At 42.7% G+C, this 9,453-nt stretch overlaps 1 protein-coding gene across 1 annotated transcript in view; it reads right to left on the bottom strand.

Annotated features, from left to right (window-relative positions):
• Positions 1-210: 210 nt before the first annotated feature.
• Positions 211-9,453, bottom strand: part of LOC120027636 (M-protein, striated muscle-like) — a 42,508-nt gene continuing 33,265 nt past the window's right edge. The window contains exons 29-36 of the mRNA XM_038972634.1: positions 5,818-5,905; positions 5,681-5,719; positions 5,439-5,544; positions 4,450-4,613; positions 4,197-4,233; positions 3,848-3,870; positions 3,635-3,690; positions 211-459 (exon numbers count right to left, since the gene is read on the bottom strand). Coding sequence (XP_038828562.1) covers positions 211-459; positions 3,635-3,690; positions 3,848-3,870; positions 4,197-4,233; positions 4,450-4,613; positions 5,439-5,544; positions 5,681-5,719; positions 5,818-5,905 — 762 coding nt within the window. The remainder of the gene's footprint in view (positions 460-3,634; positions 3,691-3,847; positions 3,871-4,196; positions 4,234-4,449; positions 4,614-5,438; positions 5,545-5,680; positions 5,720-5,817; positions 5,906-9,453) is intronic.

The raw sequence follows: 9,453 nt of genomic DNA, 5'->3' as shown, positions 1-9,453 counted from the left end.
CTCTTCTCTGATTTCTCTCTGAACCTTTGGACATTTCATGCTCAGAGTAAAACGATACACCTTTTCAAACTTGAGTTAAATACTTTGTATAGTACCATAAACACCATCTCAAACCAATGCTCGGGACTCAATCTGTTTTTTATACATTATATTTACGCAAAGATTGAGGTCTCCCTTATTTCTTGCCGGCCGGCCTTCTTTCTTTCTCCCTTATTTCTTGCTGTCGGGGCTGAAGACACTTATGGTGAAGTCTGCGCTCTCTGTGCCGTACTTGTTCTTCACCAGGATGCTGTACTTGCCCGAGTCTGTCGTGTTCACCGTGGTGATGGTGAAGCTGGCATACTTGCCCGACTCGAACTTCATGATGTAGTGGTCGTCCGACACAATCTCCCTCTCGTTCTTCAGCCAGACGACCTCAGGTATGGGGTCGCCTGAAATGTTACAGGTCAGGTTCAGGGCCTGGAGGGAGAGAGAGGGACGGGATCACACCTTATGGTCTATGGATCACATACATATACAGTAGGGTACGTCCGAAATGGCACCCTATTCCCTCTATAGTGCACTACTTTTGACAAGAGCTCTGATCAAATGTAGTGCACTATGTAGGGAATACTAGGGTACTGTAATGGGAAATTATTTGAGTTATCCTTTTCCTATATTTGATATGTAGTAAACATGATTGTATGTGCGGGGAGATGCACACACTGAAATATCCTACTCAAGTAGAAGTACTGTTACTTTAATGACATTTTACTCAAAAAGTACATCTTTTTTTTTTTTTTACTTAAAAAAAATAAAATAAGATTTGTCAAAAATATAGTGTGTTCCTTTGCCCATCTTAATCTTTTCTTTTTATTGCCCAGTCTGAGATGTCTTTTTTTTTTTTCAGTTGAGGACTTGTGAGACGTCTGTTTCTCAAACTAGACACTCTAATGTACTTGTCATCTTGCTCAGTTGTGCACCAGGGCCTCCCACTCCTCTTTTATTCTGGTTAGAGGCGCTTTGCGCTGTCCTGTGAAGGGAGTAGTACCCAGCGTTCTACGAGATCTTCAATTTCTCTCATGGAATAGCCTTCATTTCTCAGAACAATAGACTGACGAGTTTCAGAAGAAAGGGCTTTGTTTCTGGCCATTTTGAGCCTGTAATCGAACCCACAAATGCTGATGCACTAGACACTCAACTAGTCTGAAGAAGGCCAGTTTTATTGCTTCCTTCATCAGCACAACAGTTTTCAGCTGTGCTAACATAATTGCAAAAGGGTTTTCTAATGATCAATTAGCCTTTAAAAATTATAAACTTGGATTAGCTAACACAACGTGCCATTGGAACACAGGAGTGCCATTGGAACACAGGAGTGATGGTTGCTGATAATGGGCCTCTGTACTTCTATGTAGATATTCCATTAAAAATATGCCGTTTCCAGCTACAATAGTCATTTACAACATTAACAATATGTACACTGTATTTCTGATCAATTTGATGTTATTTTAAAATGGACAAAAAAAAATTGCTTTTCTTTCAAAAACAAGGACATTTCTAAGTGACCCCAAACTTTTGAACAGTAGTGTAGGTGTTCCTTTTGTCCAAGTGGGAAAGGACAGTGTGGAGTGCGATTGAGGTCATCTATGGATCGGTTGGGGCTGTATGCGAATTGGAGTGGGTCTAGGGTTTCCGGGATGATGGTGTTGATGTGAGCCATGACCGGCCTTTCAAAGCACTTCATGGCTACTGAGGTGAGTGCTACGGGGCATTAGTCATCTAGGCAGGTTACTTGGGCACTATGGTGGTCTGCTTGAAACATGTAGGTATTACAGACTGGGTCAGGGAGAGGCTGAAAATGTCAGTGAAGACACTTGCCAGCATGCTCCGAGTTTGCGGCCTGGTAATCCGTCTTACATCGGCTACGGCGAGCGTGATCACACAGTCGTCTGGAACAGCTGGTGTTCTCATGTATGGTTGAGTGTTGCTTGCCTCGAAGCGAGCATAGAACACATTCCGCTCATCTGGTAGGCTTGTGTCACTGGGCAACTCGCGGCTAGTTTTTCCCTTTGTAATGATAGTTTGCAAGCCCTGCCACATCTGACGAGCGTAAGAGTCGGTGTAGTAGGATTCAATCTTAGTCCTGTATATATGTTTGATGGTTCGTCGAAGGGTTCTCCTTGAAAGAGGCAGCTCTAGCCTTTAGCTCAGTGCGGATGTTGCCTGTAATCCATGGCTTTTGGTTGGGATATGTACGCCGTGGGGACAATGTCGTCGATGCACTTATTAATGTGGTAAACTCCTCAATGCCATCAAATGAGTCACGGAACATATTCCAGTCTGTGCTAGCGAAACAGTCCTGTAGCTTAGCATCCGCTTCATCGGACCACATCCGTATTGAGCGCATCACTGGTACTTCCTGTTTGAGTTTTTGCTTGTATGCAGGAATCATGAAGATAGAATTATGGTCAGATTTACCAAATGGAGGACGAGGGAGAGCTTTGTATGTGTGTCTGGAGTAAAGGAGTTTTTTCCCGCCTCTAGTTGCGCAGGTGACATGCCAGTAGAAATGAGTTGACAGATTTCAGTTTTTCTGCATTAAAATCACCGGCCACTAGGAGTGCCGCCTCTGGATTAGCATTTTGTTGTTTGCTTATTTACAGCTCGTTGAGTGCGGCCTTAATGCCAGCATTGGTTTGTGTTGGTAAATAGACAGCTACAAAAAATATGGATGAAAACTCTTAGTAAATAGTATGGTCTACAGCTTATCATGAGGCATTCTAACTCAGGCGAGCAGAACCTTGAGACTTCCTTAATATTAAATATTGCACACCAGCTGTTAACAAAGAGACCCACACCACTCCCCTTGAGCTTACCCGACGCTGCCGTTCTGCCCTGCCGATGCATAGAATAACCAGCTAGAATATTATCCATGTTTTTATTCAGCCAAATATCAGAGAAACATAGGATATTACAGTTCTTCAGGTCACATTGTTAGGATAGTCTCGAACGGAGATCGTCCAGTTTGTTCTCCAGTGATTGTACATTCGCCAATAGAACAGAGCGTAGAGGTGGATTATTTACTCGCCAGCGTAGTTTCATCAAGATAAATGCTATTCAATTACAGTAACGACAGTAGTTATAATTCGTTAATTTACGCCCGTTAGTCTATAATTATCTGTTGATACTAAGTATTGACCTGTTTAACTGCCAGTATCAACTGTCTGCCAGTGTTGAAAGTTATGTTTAAAGTTTGACACCAGACTAGATTCGAGGACACACTGATAATGTATCTGTGACACTGTGTGATTCTGTATCAGCTGATGTTATGATTTCCTACAAGCCTGACAGGCTGGTGTTTACAGAACATTCGGTGCTGTGTGATTAATATATAAGGGCCTTCTCAGAGAGGGCCCACTAGACATTTTCTCTGCTTCTGTTCTGGAGGTCCCTCCCTGTCGCAACTTGTATTAAACCAGATTGATTTTGATTGACTATCTGTGATTGTTCTACTCTTTTATTCACTTTGAAAATCCCTATTACAGGTACCATTTCAGATGCAGCCATAGTAGTGTCATACACTATCAAGCCCGCATGGCCAGTTTGGGACTGTGGACATGCATAGACAGATACAGATCCATCCAGACATGGTTACCTTGAACTCCTGTATGGTGACAACATCAGGCAGGCCTCCCGCCACACGAGCACGATCTGAAAAAAGGAGCACCAAATTAGGCCACTGAGCTCAGATCAGTTTGTATCAGTACCCACTAAAATACAGTAAGCAGTCCTCTCATCCCCATCTTATAATAACATTTTTAAAAGTTGAGGTATGTGTGTGTGTGTGACAGAGCGAGTGAGAACTTACTTCTCTCTGCAATTGCGGCCGCTCTGACAGTGGAAGAGACAGAACAAATTGAAGAACAAAGGTAAGAGAAACAAATGCAGAGAATGTGTTTGGAGCCAGGAAGCGTGTCTAAGTAAAGACTTCATCTGTCTACCTACTTCCCTTCCTCAAGTCCTGTCAGAGACTGTCTGCTATTTAAACAGTACATGCAAAGCGAGAGTGGCTGGGCAAACAGGGAGGAACACCAAAAATAGCAATGACATGAAAAGAAGGACAGTACTTACTGACACGTCCACAACGTCTAGATAGGCTTACACAATGTGTTTATTTTTTTTGATGTACAAAAATCCACACATTTTAGGTCACTTACTTGAGCCTCTGGAACTCAGCATATGCATCATCAAATGCTGCAATAAAAAAAAAGAGGTTAATAAGCCTATCAAAGCATTGGTGTAATGGGAAGCTGCCCAATTCAAAAGTAGATGTAGGCCGCATCCCAAATGGCACCCTTTTCCCAACATAGTGCACTACTTTTGACCACAGCCTTATATGGGCCCTTGTCAAAATTAGATCACTATTATAGGGAATATAGGGTGCGATTTGGGAAGCAGATGTAGTCTCACCCTGGCCGGCCAACTCCACAGTCCTCTTCAGACCGCCCTTCCCATCATGGAACTCAATGGCATATTTGCCCTTGTCTTTCTCTGTGGGCTCTGTGATCTGTAGCCACAGCTGCTCTCCTACCACACCACTCTTAATGCGGTCTGTGAAGGCTATCGCTGAATCCCTATGAGAGAGGAAAACAGATCACTGACTTACACACATATAGGCTGCATCAGACGACACACACCTGACAGTTACATTTACATGCAGACACACGCTCGTAACGGACTTCACGCTGTTTGCTTAGCGAGTACTGCTTCCTCCTGATTTCGGCTCACACCGAGGCTCAAACCCAGGACCGCTGCCTTGCTTTGACACGTGACCGGCCTCCCGAAGCGTCTTAGCGGTCAGCACCATCAAAAAGCTCGCTATTCTGCAGCGCTAGTGGGGACACTTCAGGCTGAGGAGTACGTTTCAAAACATCTCCATACACTACATTCAACCCCCAAACTTACAACACAGCGGCCCCAGTGTTGAGCTGAGCACAACTGCAGATCCGGGTCACGGCACCATCTGTAACTGACATCTGTAACGGGCTTCACACGGTTTGCTTAGCGAGTACCGTTTCCTCCTGATTCACCTCACACCGAGGCTCGAAACCCAGGACCTCTGCCTTGCTAGCACACGTGACCGACATCCCGAAGCGTCTTACCAAGTCGGCGCCACAGAAAAGCTAGCTATTTGGCAGTGCAAGTGGGGACACTTCAGGCTGAGTAGTAAGTCTTTGTGTGCTACATGCACACACACCAGAGGCTGGTGGGTTGAGCTATAGGAGGTCGGGCTCATTGTAATGGCTGGCATGGACTTAATGGAACAGAATCAAACATATGGGAACCACGTTGGACTCCGTTTCAATTAATCCATTCCAGACATTAAAATGAGGCCGTCGTCCTATAGGTCCTCCCACCACTGACACACATAAACACACAGCAGTAAGGAGAGTACACACTTGTGGTGCCAGGTGACCTGGAGCGCTTCGTTGTAGTAGCTGACAAAGGAGTACAATCTGATGCCCTCCTCTGTGCTCTGGATCTTCAGTGCGGTGGAGGAGTTGGCTAGCGGAGGTTACAAAGATATTACACAGTGCAATGTTACACAGCTCAACTTTACAGAGGGACACTTCAGGGATGTTTTGAACACAAGTAAAACTTAAGATGACGCTTCTACTACTACAGTGAAACATGTACTTACCGATGTGACTGAACATTTCATTCATCAAGTCTCTGAAACCTGGAGAACAGAAATGTGACAATAATATAACTTTGTAAAAATGAGACCTGTGGCGTTACTGTACAGACAATGAGGTATGGCTTTGAGGGTTTAGTCACCTTGTTCTGTCAGATTCAACGTAGATGTGTCCTTCCCTCTGTCATCCTTCATAACAATCTCATAGACACCGGCATCCTTCTTTGAGATCTATAAGAGAAGGCTAGGTTTGAGACACACATCTAAAGAAATGCACAGCCACCATTTTTTGTGAAGGAAGAAAATGAAAATCTCAAGTGAAAAGACAAGCTTTTCTCCCCTGCTATGGGTGCTGCAGGACACACATTTATAGAATGCAAAAGCAAAAAAAGCATTCTCATAACAAAAAAAAACAAGAAGATGGCAGAATGACCACTTTTGGCAGCGCTGGTCAATTATTTTCCATGAAAGGCCACATTAGAATATATTTTTGCCATCGCGGGCCAGAATCATATTACATGATTATACATAATGTGCATGACTGTTGACAGATATATCTACTGTAAATCATGTCCAGATATGCTACTTATTTTACTTTTTTAACATGCACAGAAATAAACCACATCCATGTTCTCCTTTTGGTAGGTATTTTCATTATTAAACATGCAATGAACGACACGGAGGGAAAAGTACACTGTGCATTCAGCACCACCGACAGAACTCTTGTTAACGGGTATTTACAAAAACACAAGAAAGGGAGAGCTCAACATTACATTTAAACTAGTCAATCAGTGTGAGGAGTGAAGTCTCTGATGGGCATTGACTAGAGCAGTGAAGCCAGGTATAGTTTCTGAAGTCGCTATGCACAGGATTGCTGAGATGTGAGAGTCAGTAAGAGATGATCTGTGCCTTGACTTGTTATATTTCATCACAGAAAATGTCTGCTCACATACATAGGTTGGTGCAAACATCTTCTGAGCATGACTCATAATCTTTGGAAAGTTTTGTTCATCGAGAGATGCATAGAACCTCAGTGATATTGTTTTGAATAGTTCTCCAATCACTGAATACGACTGAAGATCGATAAGGTCAAGTTGCAGGTCAGTGGGAGCGTTATCCACATTGAAGGTGAAAGGAGAGGAAACCAACAGCATGTCATTTTCCAACACTTCGAAATCCTCAAAACGACGAGAACTCACCGTTCAAAGCATGCAGTAGCGATGTATACTTCTCCCGCTGGTCAACTGATAGGGAACAGACTAGTAGTGTCGGAAGGTGGGTGAGATTGTTGGCTTCTATTTGGCGGGTCAGGAGGAGTAATTTTCCCTTGAAGGCTTTGACAAGGCTGTACATCTGAAGTGCAAAAAGGCCCTTCCCTTGTAGTTTGGAATTCAGTTTATTCATGAGGGCCACGATGTCCACGGTGAAGGCAAAATCAGCCATTCTTTATCTTGCAGTTGAGGGAAATCCACATATTTTCCTTTCATTTGCAAAACTCCTACACCCTTTTAAGGACCTTCCCCAAACTCAGCCATCTCACATTTCTGTGGTAGGGGAGATCTGCATGGCCCGACTGTCTCTTTCAACAGAGAGACAAACTGCCTGTGGTTTAAAGATTTTGCCACTTTAGTGACTGTATCCACAACATGGCTCATTTTCAGAACACATTTACAGAGCACCTCCTCATGAATAATGCAATGCAGGAAAATACTTTACTGATCTATCTGGGTTCAGCTCAGCTACCTGATCTTGTATCCTTTTCAAATGGCCAATGTTTTTTCCCCTGTCAAGTTTGGGTACCCATCAGTGGTCACACTGGATAACTTTTCAAAACTCAGTCCCAGCTTTGCCACACACTTATATGAACCTCCTCCAATAAATATTTCCCTGTGGTTGTGCTGTTCAGTGACTGCACTGAAGCAAGCTCCTCTGTAATTTCAAAGTCTGCGGTCTCCAGGGCCAAGGAGATTTTCTTTGACTTGTCTTTCAACTGTTGTTCCATATTCTCTGCGATGTCCTCAACGCGCTGTGTCACTGTTCATCTTGACAGGGAAACATTTTCAAACAGCTCTTTCTTGTGGGGGCTAAGTATTGCTGCAGAGTCAATTAAACATTCTTTAATAAATTTGCACTCAGCGAATGGCTTGATATGTTTAGCAATTTTGTGGGACAGTACATAGCCATCTCTCGCAATTCCGTCATTTGCTGAATGCAGTTTTGTGAAAAGTCCTTGGTGCTTTTGCGTGTGCGAGCGTTGCAAAATAAATGTACACATACACATTATTCAATCATTGCACCCACACTGCTCGCGCGCGCCAACGAGCATCTGTGTTGCCAAGCTCTAAAATAGAAGTCAGTTCTATTTGTGACGCTAAATGCAGTGAAAGTCCTGCCTCTCCCATCTCCTCATTGGCTTTTAGAAGCACACACACACGGTCAAAAGTTTCAGAACACATACTCATTCCAGGGTTTTCTTTATTTTTACTATTTTCTACATTGTATAATAATAGTGAAGACATCAAAACTATGAAATAACAAATGGAATCATATAGTAACAAAAAAGTGTTAAACAAATCAAAATATAACTAGCCACCCTTTGCCTTGATGACAGCTTTGCACTCTTGGCATTCTCACAACCAGCTTCATGAGGTAGTCACCTGGAATGCATTTCAATTAACAGATGTGTCTTGTTAAAAGTTAATTTGTGGAATTTCTTTCCTTCTTAATGCGCTTGAGACAATCAGTTGTGTTGTGACAACGTAGGGGTGGTATACAGAAGATAGCCCTATTTGGTAAAAGACCACATCCATATTACGGCAAGAACAGCTCAAATAATCAAAGACAAACGACAGTCCATCATTACTTTAAGACATGAAGGTCAGTCAATTCGGAAAATGAAGAACTCTGAAAATTTCTTCAAATGCAGTCGCAAAAACCATCAAGCGCAATGATGAAACTGGCTCTCATGAGGACCGCCACAGGAAAGCAAGACCCAGAGTTACCTCTGCTGCAGAGGATAAGTTCATTAGAGTTACTGTAACTGCAGCCCAAATAAATGCTTCAGAGTTCAAGTATCAGACACATCAACAGTTCAGAGGAGACTGTGTGAATCAGGCCTTCATGGTCGATTTGCTGTAAGGAAACCACTACTAAAGGACACCAATAAGAAGAAGAGACTTGCTTGGGCCAAAAAACACGAGCAGTGGACATTAGACCCACCGTGAAGCATGGAGGAGGTGGTGTGATGGTGTCATCAAGGCAAAGGGTGGCTACTTTGAAGAATGTCAAATATATTTAGATTTTGTTGGTTACTACATGATTCCATATGTGTTATTTCAGTTTTGATGTCTTCACTATTATTGTACAATGTAGAAAATAGTAAAAATAAAGAAAAACCCTGGAATGAGTAGGTGTGTCCAAACATTTGACTGGTACTGTATAAGGATGTTAACTTATTTACAGAAGTGTGGTGAGAATGTGCCCCAAAAGCTGTCAGAGTCGCTGATTTCTGAAGATGTTATGTTCAATAATTGTTATATTGTTGAATTCAATTTTCATAATAGACGGGTTGGTTGTATCGCAACAAAACCGACTGCGTTGGCTTAGATTGTTGACATGTAAACTCTATTTCTTCTCCAAACGTTTATCGAAAACATGAATACATTTGCACTTGTCTCAAATACATTGTTATGGTTGTTGGTTAACTAGCTACAGTCGTGAATCTTTTCCATATTATTAGCATAAACATGGCATGAGTCAAAACAAGATACAACGAGCTG

This window comes from Salvelinus namaycush, chromosome 33, assembly GCF_016432855.1.
Source record: "Salvelinus namaycush isolate Seneca chromosome 33, SaNama_1.0, whole genome shotgun sequence".
NCBI classification, from domain to species: Eukaryota; Metazoa; Chordata; class Actinopteri; order Salmoniformes; family Salmonidae; genus Salvelinus; species Salvelinus namaycush.
Note: the sequence above shows the minus strand (reverse complement) of the source record. Positions and strands in the feature narration are given on the sequence as shown.